We start from the raw sequence: 27,514 nt of genomic DNA on the forward strand, positions 1-27,514 counted from the left end.
ATCCTTTTCCTTGTTGTATTGATTAAAATGGTTACCTAGAATTTGGGAGAGCTTGCCAAATCCATGTTTAGCCATGGAATTGCACTGGGAGAATTTAGACCATCCAGATTCTTAGCACTTTGATAGGATTGTGTTGTTGAAAGAAGGTGCTACATATAGTTCCTTGATCACTGGAGGAAAGATAGGAAAGAAAATTATGAAACTCATAAGGAAATTATTACAGTAGTGCTTGGGAGCAGAAACTCTTTAAAGTCTGAATGTGTGTAATGTACACAAACATACAGAGACAGAGACAGAACTGTTTTGTGACATGCTCTGTGGGATTTTTGGACTGAAAAATAAGATAATAATGCTTCGAACAAACAAACGTAAACAAATAAATATTAGCTGAATACTCTTCTACCTAATGACATACTCATTTAATGAAGGAAAATTTGAAGTTAAGACATCTATTACATCATTTGCTTCTCTTCCTTTTTCAACTGTATCCGAATCTGGCTCAAAGTTTGCTCAACTTTGCTCAATATGTGAAGAGGTTTTTGAAAAATTGTTTGCAGATATTAGTTCCCTTTTTAATCCAGAACTTCTATCCTTAAGCTTTAGAAGTCCCAGAAGAGACCCCACTTTGAAGAAAAGCAGGGTGCCTCCTTACCCTGGATTAACCATTATTCAAAATAAAGACATGCTTGGGGCATCAAGGGAAGAGGGGCACCACAGTTTTTTCCCCCAGCATGCCCTGATCCTTTCCACTGTCACACTTGGCTTTAGTTTTCAATACTGCAATTAGATTACATTTTTTTCCTGATACTAATTTTATTAAAAATGTGTAAAATTGTGTTGAAGATTTTCATTTTTCTATTGCCCTAGATATAAGTAAATACTTTGCTTATATCGCTTACTGTTCTTTTGTGTTAAATAATAATAATAATAATAATAATAATAATAATAATAATAATAATTTTAAATAATATTTAATATATTTGTGCGGTCCAGATGGGGGATGGCCTGAAAGAGAACTGAGTTTTTAATCTATTATTTCCCTTTCAGTATATATTAAATCTTAACTTTTTGTCAGTTAAGCAATGGATGGACCAAAGGAGAATTTTGCTGTGCTGTGCTTAGGGTACCAGTTGGCCTTAATCCAGCCGTGATGTCTCCAACAGTCCCTTCAGTGAAATCTGGAGTATCTAATCCTAGAAGCTACAGGAGATAAAAATAATATTAAGAGGGACTGGTTCCATGTCACAGTAAGATTGGGCAGATGTTCTCCTTCAACGTTTCCCATTTGCATTGCTGATTGCTGTGACTTTAAATATTATCCATGCTGTATTCCCCATAAATTTTCAACTGCTTATTATGTTTGTCTTTATACCACTTTTATCATCTCTAATTTCTTATGGCAAGAACAGCATGATGAGAGACAAATAACTGAAGAATGTGTTGATTTGTGTTCATTGGATGTTTTCATGAAGTGTTTGGACATCAATCTATGAAAGATGCTTTAACTTTGATCAATGCACTGAATAGGGAATTGTCTTTTATAGAGTCAATCACCTCCTCCATTCTATGATAGGTTTTGATAATTTTTTGTTACCACCCACAGTTTTCTCTTAGTTTATTATATTATTTTAGTGTAGTTAATACAATAATGTGCCACCCAAATGGTGTATTCAAATGGATCTTTCCACTGATTGATAAGTGTAGTGTTGGAGGTACAGTTTCTTGAAAATTTTCATACACATTATATTTTTCTATAATTCAATTCAGAAGCTAATTTAAAGCTAACTTGAAAAACAGAGTTGAATTTCCCCACCAAATAATATAGAAGAGGGACTTTTTGTCCCACCTTTTTTACTACAGTGCAAACAGACCCTACCCTAACAATGATGTGTTAAAGTTCAGCACCCTTTTAAAGTATGTGAATCAAACATTTAACCAGATTTTTTTTTTTAAAAAAAAACCTCTTCTGTGCAGATGGACCTAGAAATGATGTAAGGGACTCTAAATTCAGCAATTAGTGATAAGGTTCCCCAATGGAGGCTAAATTTCTGCAAACTCTAAAATATATCTCTTTTTAATATCCATTGTGGAAGATATGCCATCATGTTAAGTATGCACTTGTTTTTTTATTCCTGAAGCATAGGTACCACCCTGTCCCCTGCAATAAATTCTCATTATTCTGATTAACCTACCTTTTACAGTCTAATTTCTGAAAACAAATCTGTCTTTGTTATCCTCAGAACCCTAAAATCTTTTTCTATTATAGCAAAGCACTAGATTCTAATTTCCTTTCATTAAATCCTCTCTCTAATGTCTGAAGTATAGAGTGAGTCTAATTCAGAGTCAAGTCATGGATATGTAAATAAGGGCCAATTTGCCCCAGACACCTGGAAATCGCTTTTCTATAATCAATGAATATAAAAATGACTTACAATTTTTCTTCATAGAGTTATTGTCTCTGTTGATGTCTGCTCTTTAGCATGTTCAATATTGGTCCAGTAATAGATAAATACTATTCTTGTTCAGTCATGAAAAAGATGCATCATCAGTGGGAACCTTTGACTTTATATTTGGAAAGCTTAATTACACATTGATTTTACATCAGGCAATCATTTTATTTCCCTGTAGACTATACAATCAAAACTAGCAAAATATTATAATGAGAGTCTGTACTTTTAACATAATTAGCAATTTGCAGCTACTGCTTTCCATGTTCAAATGAGGATTAAGTGAGAAGACTTTCATGACGTATATTTTATAACAGGTCTCATCACCCGGGATTCAGTTTTACATCCCAGTTTGCAGTCATTCCATGCTCCATCTCAAAGCTATCTAAGCTGTGGGCTATCTTGTGATAGCTATGTATTCTGTTAATTAGTTATGAATAACGTCAATAAGTTCTTTTAGGCATGTATTCCGGGTTTTCTATCCACTTAATTGAATTTCCCAATCTGCAATGTTGGTATTTCTGCCATTGCTGAGAACCAGAATGCTATGTAATATTCAAAATGGGGCAGCATCATGAAGTAGATTAGGGGCTTCCAACCTTCGGGGGCATGCAGGCATGTTTGCAGCTTGGTGTTAATGCCTATTTATAAACAGATAAACGTTTGACTTTGGTTCTCGATACTCTTTCTACTGTATTTTGTAGGGAATCCCCGGGTGCCCACGATTTTTATTTTCTAAAAATGCCTATGAGCTCTAATACATATTAAATATTCCCGGTTCTAGAAACTGCTTTTTTGCATTCCATTTTCTTTATTCAAGTATTTGTTTCTTTTGGTAAGCAAAGCATTTTGTTAAAATAAATGAAGTCAAATAGAACAGGGAGCTTGGCAGATACTCATCCACCCCAGAAGAAGTCAGAACTGAGAAAGCCAAAACTATCAATGATTGCTCTTCATGCTTGCTCCAGGTTGGAAAAAAAGTGCCACAGAATACTTGATTATGGGTTTACTCTCACACTCCTCATACCATGGCACCATCATAAAAGGTTTTCAAAAATCATCTCCTTATGACAGGTGGAAAGATTTCATCATAGTCCTTGACAGACTTTTGGAAGTATCTTTTGGTGACGAATCTGAGTTTATAGCATTTGATGTCCACTTTGCATCCCATTTAATAGGACCATTAGCATCCAATGGATTTCCCCCTTTTTGGAACTTTGTGAAACTTTGTTTTATTCCTGTGAAGAGATTAAATCACTTTTCTATTAGCTTGTAGCAACACATTTTGTGTATGTGTGTTTGTGTGTTTGTGTGTGTGTATGTGTGTGTGGTACCCCTTCAATTTGTTGCCTTGTGGAATAACTTAATGTCTCTTCTTCTCGTTCTGACAGCATAAAACCTTTAGGTGGCACCATCCTATCGTGCCTGATTGAGAGCTGTTCTACTGGCTCAAACTCCACTCTCCTCTTGTTCTGGTTGCTGTGCCACCATTTCTGCCTCTTACTCTTTGTAGTATTTTCTTTATGTAGAGAGACAAAAACTATATCGACAAGTGATTAATAAAGATCAGGAGATATAAATTCATTCCTGCAATTAAGGTTAAAGGTTGTAACGAAATTTGAAAGAAGGCCACAATGGTGTTAGAGAAAGAAAACCTAAGAAGCCTTTCTCTGGAAGCTAGATAGAATATCTGTAGCAAAATGCTGATCATGATCTTCAGTATAGGTGATTGCTTTTTCATATGAATTAATAACTAAAGCTCTACTGCAGACATTTTCTGATCAAGAGCATCCAGTCCCTGCCTCATCTCCAAATTCTTTCATTTGACTTCATCCGTAGCAGTTTTAATCAGCAGAAACGCCATCATTTTTAAAATGGTAAATCATAATGAAGAGAGTTTAACATGACAAGCAGATGCAGATCATTTTATTTCTCCTTCATTAGTTTCTCTTGTGAGTCAAGAATGAATTTAGGTTATTCTTCAACTTCAGCTTTCTCTTCAGATACAGCTGCGGGAATGATTCCCCTTTTTTCTGTCCTCTTCGCTTTAGATCAAGAAATTTTCCCCACAAAGCAAGAAGCAAATGAAGGAAAACAAGAGGAGATTTCTGCTTACCAGGGAAGTAATAGAACAGTCAAAGGATGAGGAGATAACCCCTTAAGCAGGTGTAAAACTGGTGCAAATTGGAGCAACACCATATGACCAAAAAATGACAAAACTGAATAGTACACCAATAAATCAATGACATCAATAGAAGTCCATAAAGAGACATCTAAATAACACATTAGCAAAACAACCAGTATCAAATTAGCTGTAGGTTACCTTTCTACAGGATTAAAGTACTGATTAATGTAAATCAATATCTGTCCTTTCAAGTAGAAACCGAGAGGTAAAAATGCTGTTCTTCCCACCTCCTCACTGTCTCTTGTCAGAAAAGCATAAACCGATAGCATGCAGAAGGCCTATTTGACTTTTTTGCCAAGATAATTGCTCAAGTGGCATGAGCTTATTCCAAGAAATTGCTACTCTTCAAATGGAGACAGAAAAATAAGGGAGCAGAGTATTGTCTCTCCCAGTGTAGAGGAGATTTGCAGAAGGCTATTTTTAATTCTCCACAATGCCACCAGGAGAACACTGTGTCTTGACTGAAAAGGTTTGTCACCTTCAGGCCACCATATCTAACCCAAGTACCCCTTAGAACAAGGACTACATTATCATTTTGCATTATGGGAATTTAAAGATGGCACATAGGAGTAGAGAGTAATGGAAAGAATCTCAAACTTTTGTAAATGTTGCCACATATTTACCAAAATGAAAAAGAGAGAGCAAAGTTTTAGCCCTTTCTATACTGCAGATATCTCAATAAATCCAGGCGAACTTTCAGAATATAAATCAAAATCTTAGATTATGTACGGGTAGATTTTGTTTTGTGTGAGTTCGAATGAAACAATATTTGATTTAGTGTGAATTATAAATTGATACCAGGTCATGTTTAATGTGATCCAAAATGTAGATAATGCGAGGCTACCGTGTACGTAATTGAAGCTAGTGCATCTGCAGTTGCAGTTGCGGTTTTAGACGCTGCTAATCTTCATCCGTGCAAAATGGAGAAAAGGAAGATTCCGTCAGAGGAAAATAGTACAAGTTTAAAAAAGAAGAGGCTCATTTTTATATTAGAGCAAAAATTTAATGCAATGGAACAACATGAACATAGTCATAGCAACAGTGACATAGGATGAAATGTTGGAAGGCCTGAACCAAGGTAGAATTTTTTTTTTAACTATTCTGTGATTTCGTTAACCATAAATTTAAATTATAAGTATATTCTTTTTATCCTTTCCTATAATATTTCATTAATATACATATGAAGATTATGTTTAAAATTTTTCATTGCCTATTTCCATCGAGCTGGAGCCAATTAACATATTTTCTATAGAAGTATCATTCAAGTAGTGTGAATTCAAATAATACAACAATATTGTGGGAATGATTAACCGTACTAATTGAGAACTACCTTCAATTGCTTTTAAAAACAAGGCAGATTATGGGAAACTCATTCTGATGCAATAATCCTATATGGCAAACTCTGGAAATATACAGATATGCTCAATGATAGAAATCTTTGCTGCACTTGCATGGTACCAACTCTCAGTGATTTTTGTTCATCAACAACAATTTCTTAATTATGAAGGAGAAAATTATCAGGAATGAAACTGAAATATTGCATCAGTCTTCAAAATGTACTGTTGTGTAATGACTCCCTTGTGTACACATGAGATTAGGGACCCCTCACTGTTTCATATGAGAGTAATTTGGTAATATTGAGGAAACTCTATCTGAGCTTCACCAGTTTTGCAGCATGATACATACAGACAACAAATATAAATATGAAAGGTCATCCTAAAATATAATTTTTGAATTTTGAATACAGTGCATTAGCAAAATCAAGCTTTTCCCTTTAGTTGAGTTTTCAGTGTGATCTATTAGTGCCGAGGCACTTGGAGAAATGAGAGAAAATCTCTGGATTCCAAGATCAGCCAGGTATCCTTCCTACGTCTCTCTCCTTTCATTCTGTTCAAAAGCAGCTTCTTCTCCAAGCATGCCTATGAAGTCACAAGCATGGCAAGAAGAAGGTGTTAGATGTGTAGGAAAGAGAAAGATTTTAAGAAGAGAAAAAGGCAATGGAAGATATCAGGTAACATTTTACTCCTACTTTCTTAAAAATTGAAAGGAATAATGTGGAACTCTTCAAGCAGTACCAGATAACTCAAAATTGATCTGCCCAGATCAGTCTGATCCAGCCTAGAGAAAAATCAGACAGCAAATATTCTATTTATATCATCAAACCTTACTGTATTTCCCACCTCTTAGTTCTCGGCTCAACTAGTTTTTTCAAGTTTAAAAAAATAAGTAATTCTTTCACTTACATCATATATTATTATACACATTGTTGGTACATTATTTTCAGTCAGTTGTCCACAAATATCGGCAATTCTACTTATTATTCCATTAATATTTCTTTTAGGGTGTTTAGTTACAGTCAACTTAAAACATATGACTGGAAAGATACATTTAATGCATTGACATTTCATGAAATACATATTTGTATTTTCATGACATTATCATGGTTTACTGTCATATATTTCTCTAAGAAATTTGGAAATGCCTAGCTTAATCCTGCATTTTAAAGAAGCCATTGATTAACAGAAATAATTTTGGGTGTGGTTGTAACACCTAGTTTTTTCCTAACCTTAAAGCCCCTATGGTATTTTGCAAAAGGAAGGCACTTTAAACTGAAAATTTAGAAAATTAACATTTCCATGTCTCCATAACCAGGGGACATTGTATTTCCAGGGTCATTATTAAAGCATGTTGAACACTAAGATACAGCATAATAAAAGTGCAGTAATGTGATTTCTTCTCAGATGGAATCCACCTTAGAAATGGTAAGGTGTGAACTGAGAAGAAAACTTGGGGGATGGGTCAAAAGAAATAAGTCTGACAGGTAGTAAAGGTGAAGAAAGATCAGATTAGTGTTAGTATAAAAGTATATTTAGAAAATATATGATGGTGTAATGAGAATCAAGTGAGAAATGAGGAGGGCGTGAACTCAATGATAAAGAATATATTTTGCTTAATGAGATTGTATAGTTTCTCTAGGTAGAGTTTGGAAACATGTTGATTAATTATAAAGATTCTATTAATTGTTTTGTAAAGTTTATTTTTCATACCTTTACAAAACATATTAAACATATCAGAATGACACACAATGCTGTTACAAATAATAAAACCAATAGGTAGTCTCATGCAATAACAGACTTTGTCAATATGATTATATCTTATCTTATCTTAATTATATTAATATTACACTATATCATATTATATTCTATTATATTGCATTATAGTATTAATATGTGCATTTCATTTTCCTACAGGACAGAGTACAAAGTCCTACCTAATGGAACAAATGTAACAGGTTTTGTACTTCTTGGATTTTTTGGAAGTCAAGAGGTTCAGCTTTTATACATGATAGTCTTTCTGATTACGTATCTTTTTATTTTGGTGGGAAATCTCCTGATTATTCTTTTGGTAGTGCTCAATAGTGATCTATACATCCCCATGTATTTCTTTCTGATCAACTTATCCATTGGTGATCTTGGTTCTACTTCCATCATAATTCCAAAATCTGTATTTAACACCTTCATGAACTCCACATGGATATCAAACCCTGGATGTGGAACACAAATGTTTTTCATTCTTTTTTTCCTTACAACTAACCTGTTCCTTCTCACTGTCATGGCCTATGACAGATACATTGCCATCTGTCACCCACTGCACTTTGCATCCATAATGAAGTGGTCTACTTGCCTCCAAATGGCTGGAGGGGCATGGGTGGGTGGATTTCTGCACACTGCGCTACACACAGGGAATATTTTTTCAATGCCTTTCTGCTCCAGGATCATCAATCAGTTCTTCTGTGGACTTCCACAATTAATCAAACTTGTTTGTTCTGATTCTTACCTCAGTGAAACCTGGATTCTTCTCTTTGGTTCATGCTTAGGAGTTGGCTGCCTCTCATTCATTATCTTGACCTATGTGCAGATCTTTAGCACCGTGCTGAGAATGCCCTCAGTTGAGGGAAGGGAAAAGGCGTTTTCAACATGCATCCCTCACCTCATTGTTGTTTCTGTATTTGTTGGCAATAGCCTCTTGGCTCACTTGGCTTACCTGATGCCAGCCTTTCCGCCCAAATTGGAGGAATCATTTACTGTGCTCTATGCATTGGCCCCTTCCCTGGTGAATCCAATAATCTATAGCATGAGGAACAAAGTTGTCAAAGCTGCTTTTTGGAAATTCTTTGGTTGGGGGCATCTTAGCAAGCATAATGCAAAGCTCTGTCACTTTATTCCTCCATCTAATTGTATTAAGCATAATGACAACTCATAGATAGATTGGGGTTTTCTGTAAAACGTGCTTATTTATGTGATTTATTCTAAATTGTGATTTGTTACATATGTAGAAATAAATGTGTCATTATATAACATACTGTTTTTTATTAGCATGAAACATGGTAATAAATGGACAGGTAAGTTATGATACTTGCATCCAGAGAACTAACTAAAATGAAGATTGGGATTAGAAGTCATTATGTATCTATATGCTACAGTGAGGAATTCCAATCATGAAAGTTCTTCAGAGATGTAGTGAATACATTTCAGATTTATGTATGTGTTTTAAGTAAAAGGGGAGTGCAGCTACTTCTGTATGGGAAATAATGATTTCACACTGGAAGTCAGTTTCAGAAATAATAGATGAGATAATTCACACAATCTCTTAATCAGCCTCTGGAAAGATGTTATATATTAAGACAAGTTTGATATTAGGTGTAACAAGTAAGTAGGGTTTATCTCTTCAGTTTCTTTTGTTCTTGATTTTAAAACTGTATTGATCAGTTTTACCTTCAACAGACAGAATTTGGGTGACAGCATAGAGATCAGTCAGTTTTATTGTAGAGAGAGTGAGCATGAAGTTGGTCTTCAGTTTATTAGATCAACCTGAGGATGTACTGTCTTCTCCAAGCAGGGGTTGTCAGAATAAAGTTGCTCTATCCAGTTCTCACCTTCAGAGAGAAGATTGACAACGCTGACATTTCTTGTTCAGTGCGTAGCATCAGACTAACACAGTCACAGTTCTCTCTTCTCCAGATAGGAAACCAGTCAAAACTCTTATCTCTAGATTATCCCTCACCTCTTCCTCTGACCACTTAGTTCTTGTAGACCCTTTTGTGGTTTTGGGTAAAATTTTGTGTGAGTCAGTGACAGCTGAGCAGAGTAGAGTAGAGTAGAGTAGAGTAGAATAGAGTAAGGGAAAGGAAAGGAAAGGAAAGGAAAGGAAAGGAAAGGAAAGGAAAGGAAAGGAAAGGAAAGGAAAGGAAAGGAAAGAGGAGTGGAGAGGAGAGGAGAGGAGAGGAGAGGAGAGGAGAGGAGAGGAGAGGAGAGGAAAGGAAAGGAAAGGAAAGGAAAGGAAAGGAAAGGAAAGGAAAGGAAAGGAAAGGAAAGGAAAGGAAAGGAAAGGAAAGGAAAGGAAAGGAAAGGAAAGGAAAGGAAAGGAAAGGAGCATTGGTAGCCCATAAAAAGTATACTAACACTGTGAGATTAAGCATGAGCCATTTGGATGTACCTCGAACTTTTACCCTATACTAATTGTTCATAGAATATTCTTGGAAAATAAAGATTTAATTGTTCATAATCATGTCTGAATAAGTAAGTGTCAGAATATATTAATATGCCATCCCCAGGCTAACTGGAGAAGAACTGATAAGAGAGGAGATACCATTCACTCTCAGAATGCTCAGTCCATCATTTTAGAATGGTGGCATTTAAATTATCTTGATCTATCCCCAAAATTAACTTGGAAGAAAATAAGGCATTTCTGATCTATAGGTGTGCTGTTTTTGTTGTACTTTGTAAAGTTATATCTGCCTGGTCTGTAACAATAAACTTTACTAATCTGCCTTGAACCTGACTGCCTGAGGTCAAAATCCTCCTCTATTTCCATAAGGCGCTAATAGCATGACAAATTCCAAAGTATTCTTATAGTCAGTGAAGATATTAGCAGGTTTATCCATAGCAATATGACAAGCTTGAGTTAAGGTAGTCCTCAGCTTATGACAGCAATTGGGACTGGAATTTCCATCTCTAAGCGACGTGGCTGTAAAGCACAACTACATTGCTTAGTGGTGGCAATCTCTGTAGTCCCAGTTGCCATCATTAAATGAAACCCATGGTCATTAGGCAAGGCAACGTCCTGCTCACTTCCTGTAACCAAAGTTAGTGGAGAAGCTGACAGGAAGTCCTAGGCCCGCAGGCATGTAAAAGGCTGCTGCTGGATAGGGGAGGGAGGGAGGGGGTGCACAAGATGCACCACGTGAGTGGCCAACACAGCATGAGTGCAGAGGGACTGCGGGAGACTTACTTCACCAACTTGCGACCTTCCCTGCTAACTTCCTCATTGACTTTCTGGGGAAGCCTCTAGGGAAGGTTGCAAATGGTGATCACATGATTGGGGGGGGCACTAACCAGTCATAAAGTGGAAACTGATTGCCAAGCACCAAGATCACAATCACGTGACCACGGGGATGCTGAAATGGCCGGAACTCTGAGGATCGGTCATAACCACCATTTCTTTAGTGCCATCATAACTTGGAATGGTAGCTGACTGCATGGTCATAGGTTGACGTCTATCTATACATTCAGCTACTTCAGCTCCCAAGGAAGGTGCGAAGGGTTCCACCCAGCAAATATCATTTAGGGAGACAACTGAAGCTCCTGTAAAGCAGATTCCGTCAACCATAAAGGAAGACCCATCCCTATTAGTTTTTCAATTATTAAAAGATCTGAAATTTAATAAACATGAATTCACATTTCAAATGGAAAGAAACTTTTCTAGATATATTTTGAGTTCATTAAACAAACATTAGTATCAAAATTATATTTACAGACAAAATTAATACAAAAAAAGTGGGGGAAGTGAGGAGAAATTTACTGTAACCCAAATATAAAACAAAAAGTAGTTGATGCTGAAAGTTCTCTTCCTTGATTCTTTGTGGGGTGGGAGTGGGGAGAACCTATTGTAACAATGAGAAAGAAATGAATGTCTCTTACTGCAGGTTTTCCCCTACATGTTACCATTTGCATTTAACATCTGGAAATGGTCACCTCCTGGGTGAGGTATTATCAATATAGTGATGAAAATTAGTTGTCTACCTCCATCCTAGGCTGGGCCAGAAATGCTGTTGAAGTTTCAATCTGGTGTTCAGAAGTTGGGTGGGCCCAGATGGAAAGATTCAGGCTAAGACTGAAACTTAGTGAGAAAGAGTTTCTATTGTCAAACAACTCTGTTACCTCCAGGTTTAACTCTGGATCAAATGCCTCCCTACTAAAAGTCGAGGAGCACAGTTAAACATTGGGACTAAAGTTAAATATAAAGAAGACCAAATTAATGACAACAGGTAGAACAACCAACCTTTGAATTGACAATGAAGATATTGAAGTGGTGAATAGCTTCTGCCTTTTAGGATCAACTATCAACAGGAAAGGAAAGGAAAGGAAAGGAAAGGAAAGGAAAGGAAAGGAAAGGAAAGGAAAGGAAAGGAAAGGAAAGGAAAGGAAAGGAAAGGAAAGGAAAGGAAAGGAAAGGAAAGGAAAGGAGTCAAGAAATACACTGCAGACTAGCACTTGGTACAGCACCCATGAAGGCCTTGGAAAAGATATTCAAATGCCGTGTTGTGTCGATACCTACAAGGAACAGACTCTTGCAAGCCATGGTGTTCCCTGTGACACTCTATGGAAGTGAAAGTTGGACTTTAAAGAAGTAGGATAGGAAGAGTATTGATGCTTTTGAACTTTGACATTGTAGAAGACTCCTGAGAGTATCACGGACAGTCAAGAAAACAAACCAATGAATCATTGTACAAGTAAACCCAGAATTATCACTTGATGCACAAATGAGCAGGCTCAATTTATCCTGCTATGAATCCATTACATGAAGACTCAGCTCTCTGGAAAAGGCTGTAATGCTATAGAAGGTAAAAGAAGAAGAGGACAGACAGGAGCAAGGTGGATGGACTCAGAGAGGCAATAAGTGCACCGTTGGGAGACATGAAATAACAGGTTAGAGACAGATTGTCTTGGAGAAATTCTATGTGGCCGCTAGGAGTTGAAAATGACTTGATGGCCATAATCAATCAATCAATCAATCAATCAATCAATCAAAACTCACCCTTTTGTGCAATGGATGAGCCTTAGAGAGAGACCTGGCATTAAGTAGCAAGAGTTGCACCCTCAGGCCACCTAAGGCTTGGGGACTGGGCATTGAGAATGATGACACTGGGCCCACATTCTCGGTGAATGCCCTGTCTTTTGACTCCCACAGTTCATCCCATTGCCCATGAGCACCAGGATTTTCTTGCCTGCCTGACCCAGCTAATACACTAAATTCCACCGCCCCCCTGCCAATGTACCTCCCACCTCATCCACAGTCACTCCTAGTACACTCACAGTAGACAGGAAAGTAAGCAGCAGGAAGTTTTTCATCGGTATTGAGCGCTCAGCACTCTAAGAACAACCCATCAGCCCCTTCTCTCTCCTGAACTTGTTCACCTCCCCCCCAAAACCACTACGTCCTTGGAATATAGATGTCTATGTAGAGTTTGATTTCTGTGTACTGCAGAAGGTAGATGGACTGTGTTTACAAGAATGTCTACAAAAAAGCTAATTTCTACCCACTTCATGACTGTGACCTTAAACCACAAGCAAATTTCTGAATATGGGGTTAAGTTTTTGAAGAGACAAAATTTATTGCCATATGCTGCATGAAGTCTGGCAGGAAGGGTTGCATTTTTCTACTTTAAACAATTTGTGAGACCAAGTGTAAATCATGGTTACAGAAAGTTTTCCAGTTCTTCTAACAATGATCAATTTCACCAACCCTGTTCTGATAACCATCCAGGCAGACCAGTTTGGATGATGAACTAGCTAGACCTCTTAATATATTTTTATAAACCTGATTCATGGCTTTTCATATACTGATATCTTAGAAATTGTGCTTAATTCATCACTCCACTGTTAAATGAACAATCGCTTAGTGTAAAGGAGGAAAACACTCCAGTAATTCAATAACCCAGCTGAATCCCTTCTTTTGATCTTAAACTCTTTTGACATTAGGAAAGTATCACAAAAAAATATCCTTATAGACTTTTGCACAAAGTTAGTTTCTGCTTTAGTTTTGTTCGTAATGGGAGGCTGCTTCCATTAAGCAGAAACCAAAGCTCTTATTAACTTATCCCAGACCAGTTAGGAAGATTTTTAGATTTCTGGGCTCATTCATTTTATCTGATTCTGACACCAGATCAACTGAAGTCTGGAACAGTATTTGTCAAAATATGGTTTGCCAAACCAGCTCCTAATATCTTAAAAATCGGGATCAGGAACTAGGGATATAGGATTGTAGGTCAGGACCTTCTCAAGCACTACCATTGGTCCAGAGTGGCAAGGCTCTACTTCAATATCTTCTATCTTCTTTTATTTCCTCAGAAAAACCAAGGCAAGAAATGCAGTAAGTTCAATGTGAGGAAAAAGAGGATAGAAAACATTACCAAAAGAAAATATCAGAATCTCCATAATTTAGACAAGACAGATTTGATATTCTTATTTCTTATGCTATAGATGATTGGATTGAGCAGGGGTGGAAGTAAACAATATAGGGCCGTTAATGTGAAATTGAAGTAACTTGGAGTGCTAGAGGGGGGTCTCAGATAGGCCAAGCACGCTGTTACGAAAAACACAGAAAAGACTATCAGGTGTGGAAGACAAGTGGAGAAGGTCTTCTGCCTTCCTTTCAAAGAAGGAATTCTCAACACTGCCTTGAAGATCATGGTGTAAGAGAAAATGATAAAAATAAAGCAACCGAACCCCACAGTGATACTAGCCACAAGAACTACAACTTCCATTAGACTGAATGCAGAGCAGGATAGCTTTAGCAATTGTGGAATTTCACAGAAAAACTGGTTGACAACATTAGAACAGAAAGGGATGGAAAAGGTCCCAGTGGTATGCATCATTCCATAGAGGAGACTGGCGACCCACACCAGAATCACTATTTTTGTGCAGGCTTTCCAATTCATCACCATCTCATAGTGCAATGGATTGCAAATGGCAACATATCGATCATATGCCATGACTGTGAGGAGGGAGAAATCAGAAGCTTCAAAACAGGCAAAGATAAAGACTTGTGCAAAACAACCAAAGTAAGAGATGTGTCTGGTATCCATGAGAGAATTTATCATGGACTTGGGGAGAATGACTGAAACAATGCCCATGTCCTGCAGTGCCAAATTCACTAGAAAGAAGTACATGGGGTTGTGCAGTCGACGGTCAAAAGCTACTACAGAGATGATGAGCAGATTTGCTGTGGCAGTTGCCAGGTATAACATGAAGAATAAGAAGAAATGTAGAAGCTGCAGATGTCGATCTTTTGAGAATTCCAGGAGCAGAAAGTAAGTCAGTGTGGTTTCATTCTCCATGTTTAAATTATGACTAAGATAAATGCCGCATCTGTGAGGAATCAAGCTGAAATATACCATTAGATTAAAACAGTGAAGCTATGCCTTGGTACATACTGGGTACAAAAAGGAAAACTATAAGACAAACGTGACATCAATTAAAAGAGGACTACATGATTGAAAGAATGTCTATGTCCAATTGAAGCACTCTCCACATATTTCAAACCATCACTTACTAAAGAACCAGCCAGACACACTTTTCTTTTTTTTCCCCTTTGCCCATCCTGATCCTTTTCATTCTTGTATTCTATCCTTAAGCTTTAGAAGTCCCAGAAGAGACCCCACTTTGAAGAAAAGCAGGGTGCCTCCTTACCCTGGATTAACCATTATTCAAAATAAAAAATACTTCGAGCATCAAGGGAAGAGGGGCACCACAGTTTTTTCTCCCTAGCATGCCCTGATCTCTTCCACTGTCACACTTGGCTTTAGTTTTGAATACAGCAATTAGATTACATTTTTTTTCCTGATACTAATTTTATTAAAAATGTGGAAAAAATCTTGAACATTTTCATTTTTCTATTGCCCTAGATATAAGTAAATACTTTGCTTATATTGCTTACTGTTCTTTTGTATTAGATAATAATAATTTTAAAATAATGTGTGGTCCAGATGGGGGATGGCCTGGAAGATAACTGAGTTTTTAATCTATTATTTCCCTTTCAGTACTTATTGAATCTTAACTTCTTGTCAGTTAAGCAATGGAGGGACCAAAGGAGAATTTTGCTGGGCTGTGCTTAGGGTCCCAGTTGGCCTTAATTCACCCCTGATGTCTCCAACAGTCCCTTCAGTGAAATCCAGAGAATCTAATCCTAGAAGCTACAGGAGATAAAAATAATATTAAGAGGGACTTGTTCCATGTCACAGTGAGACTGGGCAGACATTCTCCTTCAACTTTTCCCATTTGCATTGCTGATTGCTGTGACTTTAAGTATTATCCATGCTGTATTCCCCATAAATTTTCAACTGCTTATTATGTTTGTCTTTATACCACTTTTCTCATCTCTTAGTGAATAGATAATTTGCTTATTTATTGATTATAATTTCATTTTGTGCTTCTGGAATGAATAAGCCAATTTAGTAAAATATAGTGTAAAAATCACAACACAATTGGTGCTCTGGCAGACCCCAGTTCATGATACAAGATTATAACTCTCATCTCCATACTCACTGGGTACTATTTAAAAATATATGGTAAAAGTACATTTTAGCAGGACAAATGAGGAATAAGGAAAGCATATTAATAAGTCCTCTCTCCTAGTCAACAGGAAGGTGCAGCTAGGATGAAGTTGGCTTTCTCCCACTCTCTGTCTTCAGTCTTCCAAGCATCACACAAATTTTCTAAAGCATCCATTCAGACTTTACCCTCTTCTTTCGGTTGCTTCTGCTTACCTCACTGCACTTTGATTTATGTCTCCAAACCTATCCACCCACCACACATTAGCTGCTTCTTTGTCATAAAAGTAGCAGAACTCAAAATTCTCCAGTTAACATTTCTCAGGTTAAATGTTAAGAAAAGTTTCTAACAGTAAGAACAGCTTGATGGGGGACCAATAACTGAAGAATGTGATGATTTGTCTTCATTAGATGTTTTCATGAAGGGTCTGGACATCCATCTATCAAAGATACTTTACTGTGGGTCCATGCACTGAGTGGGGAATTATATTTTATAGCCTCAATCATCTCCTCCATTCTATGTTATGTTTGTGTAATTCTTTCTCACCACCCATATTTTTCTCACAGTTTATTATATTATTTTTGTGTGGTTAATACAATAATGTGCCACCCTAATGGTGTATTCAAATGGATCTTTCCACTGATTGATAAGTATAGTGTTGGAGGTACCATTTCTTGAATTTTTTCATACATTATATCATTCTATAATTCAATATAGAAGCTAATTTAAAGCTGACTTGAAAAACAGAGTTGAATTTTCCCACCAAATAATATAGAAGAGGGACTTTTTGTCCCACCTTTTTTACTACAGTGTAAACACATCCTACCCTAATAATGAAGTGTTAAAGTTCAGCACCCTTTTAAAGTACGTGAATCAAACATTTAACCAGATTTTTTTTTTAAAAAAAAAACCACTTATGTGCAGATGGACCTTGAAATGATGGTAAATTCACCAATTAGTGATAAGGTTACCCAATGGAGGCTAAATTTTTGCAAACTGTAAAATATATCTCTTTTTAATATCCAATGTGGAAGATATGCCATCATGTTAAGTATGCACTTGTTTTTTTATTTAAGGAGCATAGGTACCACCCGGTCCCCTGCAATAAATTTGCATTATTATGATTCATAATACTTTTAACCTACCTTTAAAGTCTAATTTATGAAAACAAATCTGTCCTTGTTATCCTCACAACCCTAAAGCCTTTTTCTATTAGAGCAAACACTAGATTCTAATTTCCTTTCATTAAATCTTCTCCCTAATGTCAGAAGTATAGAAGTGAGTCTAACACAGAGTCAAGTCATGGATATGTAAATAAGGGCCAATTTGCCCCAGACACCTAGAAATCGCTTTTCTATAATCAATGAATATAAAAATCACTTACAATTTTTCTTCACAGAGTTATTGTCTCTGTTGATGTCTGCTCTTTAGCATGTTCAATATTGGTCCAGTAATAAATGCTGTTCTTGTTCAGTTATGAAAAAGGCGCATCATCACTGGGAACCTTTGACTTTATATTTGGAAAACTTAATTACACATTGATTTTACATCAGGCAATCATTTTGTTTCCTCTAGATCATACAATCAAAACTAGCAAAATATTATAATGAGCTTCTGCATTTTTAACATAATTAGCAATTAGCAGCCACTGCTTTCCATGTTCAAATGAGAATTAAATGAGAGGACTTTCATGACATATGTGTTGTTACCGGTCTCATCACCTGGGATTCTATTTTACATTCAGTTTTGAAGTGATGCCATGCTCCATGTCAAAGCTATCTAAGTTGTGGGCTATCTTGTGATAGCTATGAGTTCTGTTAATTATTTATGAATAATGTCAATAAGTTCTTTTAGGCATGAATTCTGGGTTTTCTATTCACTTAACTGAATGTCCCCAATCTGCAGTGTTAGTATTTCTGCCATTGCTGAGAACCAGAATGCCATGTAATATTCAAAATGGGGCAGCATCATGAAGTAGATTAGGGGCCCCCAAACTTTCAGGGCATGGAGGCATGTTCAGTGAAGCCATGAGCTATACCATGCAGGGCCACCCAAGACGGACAGGTCATGACAGAGAGTTCTGACAAAATGTGGTCCACTGGAGAAGGAAATGGCAACCCACTCCAGTATCCTTGCCAAGAAAACCCCATGGACAATGTTAAAAGGCTAAAAGATATGACGCCGGAAGATGAGCCCCTCAGGTCGGAAGGTGTCCAATATGCTACTGGGGAAGAGCAGAGGGCAATTCCAAGTAGCTCCAGAAAGAGTGAAGCGGCTGGGCCAAAGCCGAAAGGACGTTCAGCTGTGGATGTATCTGGAAGCGAAAAGAAGGTCCGATGCTGTAAAGAACAATATTGTATAGGTACCTGGAATGTAAGATCTATGAACCAAGGCAAGCTGGATGTGGTCAAACATGAGATGACAAGATTGAACATCGACATCTTGGGAATCAGCGAACTGAAATGGACGGGAATGGGTGAATTTAATTCGGGTGACCATTATATCTACTACTGTGGGCAAGAAACCCTTAGAAGAAATGGAGTTGCACTCATAGTCAATAAGAGAGTGGGAAAGGTAGTAATGGGGTACAACCTCAAAAACGACAGAATGATCTCAGTGCGTATCCAAGGCAAACCATTCAATATCACAGTCATCCAAGTCTATGCCCCAACCACTGATGCTGAAGAAGCTGAAGTTGACCGCTTCTATGAAGACCTACAACACCTTCTAGAACTAGCACCAAAAAGATGTTCTTTTCATCATAGGGGATTGGAATGCTAAAGTAGGAAGTCAAGGAGTAATCGGAATAACAGGCAAGTTTGGCCTTGGAGTACAAAATGAAGCAGGGCAAAGGCTAATAGAGTTCTGTCAAGAGAACAAGCTAGTCATAGCAAACACTCTTTTCCAACAACACAAGAGACGACTCTACACATGGACCTCACCAGATGGTCAATACCGAAACCAGATTGATTATATACTTTGCAGCCAAAGATGGAGAAGCTCTATACAGACAGCAAAAACAAGACCAGGAGCTGACTGTGGCTCAGATCATGAGCTTCTTACTGCAAAATTTAGGCTTAAATTGAAGAATGTAGGGAAAACCACTAGACCACTCAGGTATGACTTAGATTTGGTTTCTCTTAGTGGTTAATGTTTCCCCCCCCCTTGTGGGATTAACACCTCTCATTTTAGGTAATGACTTGGGGTAGGATATTGCATGAGATATGGAAGCACTATGCTTTTCTATACTTAATGCAATTCTGATGATGGTTTCAGAGGCAGCCTTAAACAGCATGTCAAGGTTTTGGAAGTCCAATTAGGTCTGGGCACTATATCCAGAGATGAGTTCTTGGGCAGTCATTCACCTTTTTTCAAACTGGGTGGGTATCAAAGCCAAATATCAATTCCCAAATTCAGGACAGCTTTAACTCTGATACCATTCAAGGCCCTCCCAACAGCTGTTACTGCAGGAAAAGTATGGGGCTTTCCATTTGAACAAAACTTTGCCCCTCTGATGAAAGAGTCTCTGAAACACTAAAAACCATGCCCTTTTTTATTGCTTCTGTTACAGCAATGACCTGCTACAGTTAATAATATCCCGTTTACACAGATTTCCAAGCCACCCGGATTTATTTTATTTAAAGTTACTATTATCCAATCAACGCAAATATATTTCTCTTAACGTGGCTATGTTTTATTTTACTGTTTGTAAAATATGTCACACCTTGACTACATCACTTCTATTATTGTTGGGTTTTAATCTGGTTTTTGTTTAATGTTGTGTTTTATTTTTACTTTATGTCTTACACTTTGTTTTCTTTCTGTGTTTGAGGCGGTCCATGATTCTAATGAAGAATCATGCCTATATTGATCCAAGTAGAGTGCTGGCTTGAAATAAAATTTTCTGTGACCCATGTGAGCTCTGAGTGGCACCTTGAAGCAATTCTATTTGAAGTTCTTTAAAATCCTTTACCTGAGAACCATCATCTCTTGACCTCTTCACAAGAAGAGTAGCATCTCACTTGAAAATCCCAATTTTCATAATGTGTCTTTTACTTGATGTTTTCAAGAGCTGAAATATTTGTCTATCAGGATAACATGTATCAAACCTTGAGTTTGATAGTGGGCTTTTAGCCAACATCTGAGCATATATAAACATGCCCTCCATTCTCTTTTTATCAGTGCTGTCTCCCTTCTACAACAATGGAAGGCACACATTTCACTCCTTAGTAACAATTTTACAAAACATTATGGCCTTGTTTAAATATCTTGCTAAGTCATATACTGTAGTTACTTTGGTTTTGGTTTATAAATTGCATGACTCTAGTTAATATACACTTTATATAATCAGAATTTATGCCCCAGTGTGATGTGGCATCTCATGATATTGTGGCTTACTCAATAATCAATTGTTAAATGAACTATGATTTATTATTATTATTCCTCATTCTGATCTTAAAAGATCCTGGGTATCCATGGGAACAAAATCCTTATAGTCATTTGTACAAAGATAATTTTAATTTGGTTTTCTCCTAATGAAAGACTGCCTTTATTCAGCAGAAACAAGACCTCAAATTGAATTCTAAAAATTCTTGGAAAATTTTGAGTGTCAGCTCTTCATTATATCCGTTCTTCATAGTAAAGCCTGGAATGGTGGTTTTCAACTTGTGGCACTCAGGATGCTGCTAAAGCAACTCATAGCAACCTGAAAAGCAGGGCTGGTAACTAGGGATATGGGATTGTAGGTCATCACCTTCTCAAGTGCTACCATTGATCCAGAGTGGAAAGGCTCTACTTCTATCTCAGCTGTGTCTCCCTTTGAAATTTCTCTCCTTTCCTCAGCAAAAGAAAGGTAAAAGACAGAGAAAGTTCAGGGTGAGGAAAATAGGACAGGAAATATTGTCAAAAGAAAATATCAGAATCTCCATAATTTAGACAGGACAGATTTGATATTCTTATTTCTTATACTGTAGATGATTGGATTGAACAGGGGTGGAAGTAAAGAATATAGGGCTGTTAATGCTAAATCTAAATAAGTTGGGGTGTTAGAAGGGGGTCGCAGATACGCCAAGAATCCAGTTACCAAAAACATGGAAAAGACTATCAGGTGGGGAAGACAAGTGGAGAAGGTCTTTTGCCTTCCTTTCACAGAAGGGATTCTCAACACTGCTTTGAAGATCATGGTGTAAGAGACAATGATAAAAATAAAGCAACCCACTCCTGCTATGACACTGACCACAAGAAATCCCACTTCAGTTAGAGTGAATCCAGAGCAGGATAGGTTTAACAATTGTGGAATTTCACAGAAAAACTGGTTGATAACATTAGAACAGAAAGGGATGGAAAAGGTCCCAGTGGTATGCAACATCCCATAGAGAAGACTGATGACCCACACCAGAATCACTATTCTGGTGCAGGCTTTCCAGTTCATCACCATCTCATAGTGCAGTGGATTGCAAATGGCAACATACCGATCATAGGCCATGACTGTCAGGAGGGAGAAATCAGAAGCTTCGAAGGAGGTAAAGAGAAAGAGTTGAGCAACACAACCAAAGTAAGAGATGTGTCTGGTGTCCATGAGAGAATTCATCATGGATTTGGGGACAATGGCTGAAACAATCCCCAGGTCCTGCACTGCCAAATTCATTAGAAAAAAATACATGGGGCTACGTAGTTGGTGGTCAAAAGCTACTACAGAGATGATGAGCAGATTTGCTGTGGCAGTTGCCAGGTATAATATGAAGAATAAGAAGAAATGTAGTAGCTGCAGATGCTGATCTCTTGAGAATTCCAGGAGCAGAAAGTAAGCCACGGTGCTTTCATTACCCATGTTTAACTTATGAGTAAGATGAATGCCACATCTGCAAGGAATCAGAGGTGAGAGATACCATTATAAAAAAATAGTGAAATTATGGCTTGATGCATACTGGGCACAAAAAGGAAAAATACAAGGCAAATGCTACATAAATTAAAAGAGGACTGCAGGATTGAAAGAATGCTTATGTCCAATCAGAGCACACTGCATATATTTCAATTCACCATTGACAAGTACCAACCAGAAACTCTTTTCTTTTTTTTTCTATTCCAATTTCTTCCTTGTTGTTATGGTTAAAATGATTGTGTAAAACTCCAAAGTGCCTGTGAAGTATAACTTTAGCAGTGGGAGAATTTACATTGGTCAGTTTCGTAGCACTTTTATAGGATTGTGGGGCTAGTGAAGAATGGGAGGAGGGGGGTTGTATATAGAGTGCCTTGATCTCCTGGAGGAAATGCAGGATACAAAGACACCCAAAGATAGAGAGGGAGAGAGAGAGAAAGAGAATTAGTTTGTTAGGTACTCTAGGAGATTTTTGGTTGAAAAATAAGATAATGCTTTAAACAAACAAACAAATATTCATTGAGTATTATCTCTCTAATGACATACTCATTTAAAGAAGAAAAAATCAAATTTACTTAAGATATCCATTACATCTTTTAAGCTGTATTACAATTTGGCTCAAAGTTTGCTCAACACTATGGTCAATCCAAAACATGCAAAGGAAATAGGTTCTCCCACCACCACCTCAGTCCAGAAACATGGCATTTATTTCACCATTCCCAATTAAAGTGGGATGTGTGTGAAAAGTTGCCCCCCACCCCTTTGTCCGTGCAGGTGTGAAAGTGATATCTTGCACACTTATCTCTCTCCTTGCTGTAGCACCAAACTTCCACAATTCCTAGTAGAATCCCCTAGTAGCAAGAGCTTATATCTTTCTCTTTCTGCCTAAACACCAGCTGAATAACTTATTCAAACTTCCCCCAGTTCTGCTGCTGCCGTCTGAAATCCATGCCTTCATCTCTCTTTGAATTCCTTATGCTACTCAATGATCTCCAGTCCCTGGTCCACTGATTTTCTAACTCCAGTCCTATTTCCTATAGAAATGAATGTGTAGCTCTCCAATCTTCATGCCTTTCTCTAAGTAAATTAAGCTAGTTACTCTCTAAATTCCTTTACTTTTTCTTATGGAAGGGAATAATGCATTACATTCTCACAGATTTTTGCCACTTTGCATCTAGCTTTAAATATTATACATGCTATATTTCCCCCCAAATTGTCAGCTGCTTTATAGCATTTATCTCAAATATTAGTGAATAGATTATAACTCTTATCTCCATATTCACTGGATAGTTTTTAAAAATATATGGTTAAAGTACATTTTAGCAGGACAAATGAGGAATAAGGAAGCTATTCCCCTCTCCCAATCAACTTTAGTCTTAATGAAAGGGGCAGCTAGGATGAAGCTGGCTTTCTCCCACACTCTGTCTCCCATCTTTCCAAGAATCATATGAAGATGTTAAGAGTGGAGCTAAACATCCAATCAGACTTTGCCTTCTTCTTTAGGTTGCTTCTCTTTAGCTCACTACACTTTGATCTGTGTGACCAACCCATCCACCCACCACATAATAGCAGCTTCTTTGTCATAAAAGTAGCAGGAGTCAACATTCTCCAGACTGAATGTTAAGAAAAGTTTCCAACAGTAAGAACAGATTGACCACCCCCTCTCCTGCAATCGATTCCCAATATTCTGCTTCATAATATTCTTACTCTACCTTTTAGGGTACACATTTCTGAACATAAATCTATCTTTGTTGTCCTCCTAACCCTAAAATATTTTTCAGTTGTAACAAAGCACTAGGTTATAACTTCATTTTATGAAATCCTCTCCCCAATGTCAAAAGTATAGAAGTGAGTCTAATACAGTGTCAAGTCATGTCGCTGTAAATAAGTGCCAATTTGCCCCAAAAAGCAGCAAATGTCACTATGCTAATCACTTACTATTTTTCTTCACAAAATTATTGTCCAGTGATGCATACATGCTGTTGAATTCTTGTTCAGTCATGGAAAACATATATCATCATTGGAAGCCTTTAACTTTATATTTGGCAAGCTTAAATATGAGTTGACTTCACATTTGGCAATCATTTTGTTTCCCTCTAGACCATACAAACAAAACTAGCAAAATATTATAATGAATTTCTGTATTTTTAAGATAATTAGCAATTAGCAGCTACTGCTATCCATGCTCAGATGTGGATTAAGTGAGAAGACTTTCATGGCGTATGTTCTCATCACCTGGGATTCTATTTTGCATCCAGAATTGAAGCAATTGCATGGTCCATCTCAATGCTATCTGTGGGCTATTTTGTGATAGCTATGAGTTCCGTTAATCAGTTATGAATAGTGTAAAGTCCTTTTCAGCATGAATTCTGGGTTTTCTACCCATTCAGTTGAATGTCCCCAATCTGCAATGTTAGTATTTCTGGCATTGCTGAGAACCAGAATGCTATGTAGTATTCAAAATGAGTCTACACCATGAAGTAGATTAGGAGCCCTCAGACGTTTGGGGCATGGATGCATGTTTTCAGCTATGTATTAGTGTCTATTTATCAGCCCATAAATATTTGAGTTTGGTTCTGTCTACTCCTTCTAATTGTATTTTTCAGGATATCCCCCACTGCCTACCCTGCTTTATCTTGGGTTAGGATGATGCATGAGAAGTGGAAGTGCTATGATTTTCTATACGTAGCGCAATTCTGATGGTTGGATCAGAGACAGCATTAAACAGCATGCCAAGGATTTGGAAGTTCAATTAGGTCTGGCTACCATACCGAGAAATGTGTTCTTGGGCATCCAGTCACCTTTTTTTAAAGCTGTGTGAGTATTGAAGTCAAATATCAGTTCCCAAATTCAGGAGAGCCCTAAATTTGGTTCCATTCAATGCCCTCCCAACAGCTGTTTTAGCAGGAAAAGTAGGGGGTATTCCATTTGTACAAAGACTTTGCCCCTTTGATGAAAGAGTCTCTGAAATACTGAAAACCATGTCCTTTTTTATTGCTCCTATTGCAAAGATGACCTGCTGCAGTTAATAATATCCCATTTACTCAGATTTCCAGGCCACCCGCATTCATTTTATTTTCTATTATCCAATAAATGCAACCATATTTCTCTAAAGTTTTGCTTTACTGTTTGTAAAGTATGTCACACCAGTTTTATAAATCATCCAACCCATGTTATAAACCTAAATGCTTTTCTTCTAGGGACCACCATATAATATGGATGTCAAATATCTTTCAGAATGAGTCCTATGTCATGGTGTCATCTTGCATTTTGGAGTTTTAAAGATGGCAGCCAGCAGGAAAAAATATCTAGAGAAGCCTGAATTTATTGAGTTAGGACAAAATTTTAGCCATTTTTCAGCACTGCAGCCTCAATAAATTTTGGGTAAACGTTCAGAATAGGAGTCATAATCATAAATATCTAGTTTCTGTTTGTAGGGTTTATTTACCTGCTATTTTATTAAGAAGGAATAATTTCATGTAACACCTCTAAGTTTAATAAGCTGAGACCAAAACAGATTGTCTGTGTCTTCTGTTTATTATCATATTATTATATTAGAATATTATTATATTGTGGTCCATACAATCCTGCAGAAAAAAAAAGTTACAATTTCCTAATGAAAGTAATGACGACAAAATTAGGCATCCTTTAGAAATGCAGCAGACTACATGAGAGACTCATTTTAGGGCTGTGATGGACATTGGAAATAAAGAGGTATGCTCAATCCTGGAAGATGCCCAGAGGCATTCAGGTTTTGTGCATCTATAACATCTTCCTAACAATTAAAGGAAACACAACATTTTTGGCAATAAAGTTGAAGAATTGCATCAGACTCTATCAAAATTGCTACTGTGCCATTGTTCACTTGTGCGTAGATATATTTAACACTGCCTTATTATTCCCCCTGGAAGTGGTTTTGTCTGTCTGTCTGTATTTATTTGGGCTTTATGTGTCATTCCAATTGGACCAACACTGATCTAGACATGAAAGGTAACCTTAGAATTCAGATTCTGAAGATGGTGTGTTACAGTTAATAAAATCAACCCTTTTCTTTTCTTTTGGTTTTAACTGTGCTCTTTTAGTGCAGAGTGTCAGGTTCGGTCAGTACGGGGCTTCGGGGAAGCTCGCAGCCAGACCACGCGAACTCCACCGGCGGTAGCTAGCGAGGAAAAGAGGAACTGAAAGCGCCGCTAATTAATGGGCCACCTGCGCCCAGCCAAACAGGAAAACCGCAGCGGAAGCTTTAACTATACACTGATAACAGCGCGAGCCAACAATGAATGGGGCCACAGGCAGCGAAACAAGATTGCCGCGCAGCACAGAACCCTCGGGCTTGCACGTAACGGGGAGGGACCAACCCAAGCCGAAGGGGACTGCCAATCAAGGACAATGGACCCTGACCGAACCTGCCATCATGGACAATCAAGAGGGATTATTGGGGGGCCAATAATCCGCAGCGGTAACGCGATCGCGGGGCGGAAAAAAGCGCGGGAAGGGGGGAATATAACGAGTGATGCAATTGTACCAAGCCAGTCCTGGCTTTGCTTGTGACTGCTACGTTACGCATGAGTAAACCTCTTTTGTGAACCACATGTGTCACGGGAGTTTCTCTGTTGAACGGGGCAAATCTTACATAAAGCCAGGACTCACCGTTAGCGCTACCCGGTTAGGGAGCCACCCGGGAGCGACGGGACAGTGGCCAGGGCCGGGTACCCTCCAACCGAGCGGTGGTCAATCTGCGTGAACCAAGGGCCAGACAGCTCAGGCGTCACGATGACCCGGGGTTCGGGGCCCCGGAACCGCGAGTGGGACGAGAAGCTCGCCCGACTAGAGGAGAGGGTCGAGCGGCGCCTAGACGCCGTGGAGGCGATGCTCCAGACCTTGCTACAGAGAGTGGGACCATCGGCGGTGAGCGATGGCACGAGCAACAGGGGTGGCAGTCTGGCACCCCAGCTGGCACTGCCCACGATGCCCCGGTCGGTGGACCGACGGGCGGCGGACGCCCTGAGACTTCGAGGCATCACCGGGAAGTTCTCAGGGGACCCTGAACAGCTGCCGCACTTTTTGACACACGTCAGGGGTTTTATGCAGAGGGGTGGTCACCTATTCGCTAGGGATGAGGATAGAGTATCCTACGTGGCCGAGCTGTTAGATGGCCAAGCGGCTAGCTGGGTGATCGGACTATACGATGCCAACGCGGCGGAACTGCGGAGTTTCCCGGACTTCATGCAGGCGCTCCAGGACAGATTCGAGGACACATTGAGCACCAAGCGGGCTGAGGACGACATCCTGCAGTTCAGACAGCGGGACAAGTCGGTATCGGAGTATGCCCTGGAGTTCCGGAGTTTGGTAGAGAAGCTCACGGACTGGCCGGAGTCCCTGAGGGTGAAGT

At 38.2% G+C, this 27,514-nt stretch overlaps 3 protein-coding genes across 4 annotated transcripts; 1 reads left to right on the forward strand and 2 right to left on the reverse strand.

Annotated features, from left to right (window-relative positions):
- The first annotated feature begins 8,067 nt into the window (after positions 1-8,067).
- Positions 8,068-8,895, forward strand: LOC148215187 (olfactory receptor 14C36-like). The gene has a single exon (XM_088144240.1). The coding sequence runs from the start codon at positions 8,068-8,070 to the stop codon at positions 8,893-8,895; it is 828 nt and encodes a 275-aa protein (XP_088000366.1).
- Positions 8,896-14,116: 5,221 nt separating this feature from the next.
- LOC103054452 (olfactory receptor 14J1-like) lies at positions 14,117-15,031 on the reverse strand. Its single transcript, XM_007441890.2, has one exon. It carries the CDS (start codon positions 15,029-15,031, stop codon positions 14,117-14,119), a length of 915 nt encoding a protein of 304 aa, XP_007441952.2.
- A 6,128-nt stretch (positions 15,032-21,159) lies between these two features.
- On the reverse strand, positions 21,160-25,029 carry LOC148215188 (olfactory receptor 14A2-like). 2 transcript variants are annotated; one of them, XM_088144244.1, is made up of 2 exons: positions 25,017-25,029; positions 21,160-22,076 (listed from the first exon to the last, which is right to left on the reverse strand). In XM_088144244.1, the coding sequence occupies exon 2, from the start codon at positions 22,072-22,074 to the stop codon at positions 21,160-21,162; it is 915 nt and encodes a 304-aa protein (XP_088000370.1). In that variant the 5' UTR covers positions 22,075-22,076; positions 25,017-25,029. The 2 variants fall into 2 exon arrangements, with proteins under 2 accessions (XP_088000370.1, XP_088000369.1); XM_088144243.1 differs by lacking the exon at positions 25,017-25,029 and having other exon boundaries at positions 21,160-22,092.
- Between the last annotated feature and the right edge of the window lie 2,485 nt (positions 25,030-27,514).

This window comes from Python bivittatus, unplaced genomic scaffold (assembly GCF_059951505.1).
Source record: "Python bivittatus isolate LINGU-HERP-01145 unplaced genomic scaffold, Pbiv_v1 ctg000450_np1212, whole genome shotgun sequence".
Classification (NCBI taxonomy): domain Eukaryota; kingdom Metazoa; phylum Chordata; class Lepidosauria; order Squamata; family Pythonidae; genus Python; species Python bivittatus.

Excerpts from the sequence above, each read along its gene's own strand:
- LOC148215188 (XM_088144244.1), bottom strand. The coding sequence starts at position 22,074 with ATGGGTAATGAAAGCACCGTGGCTTACTTTCTGCTCCTGGAATTCTCA.
- LOC148215187 (XM_088144240.1), top strand. The coding sequence starts at position 8,068 with ATGTATTTCTTTCTGATCAACTTATCCATTGGTGATCTTGGTTCTACT.
- LOC103054452 (XM_007441890.2), bottom strand. The coding sequence starts at position 15,031 with ATGGAGAATGAAACCACACTGACTTACTTTCTGCTCCTGGAATTCTCA.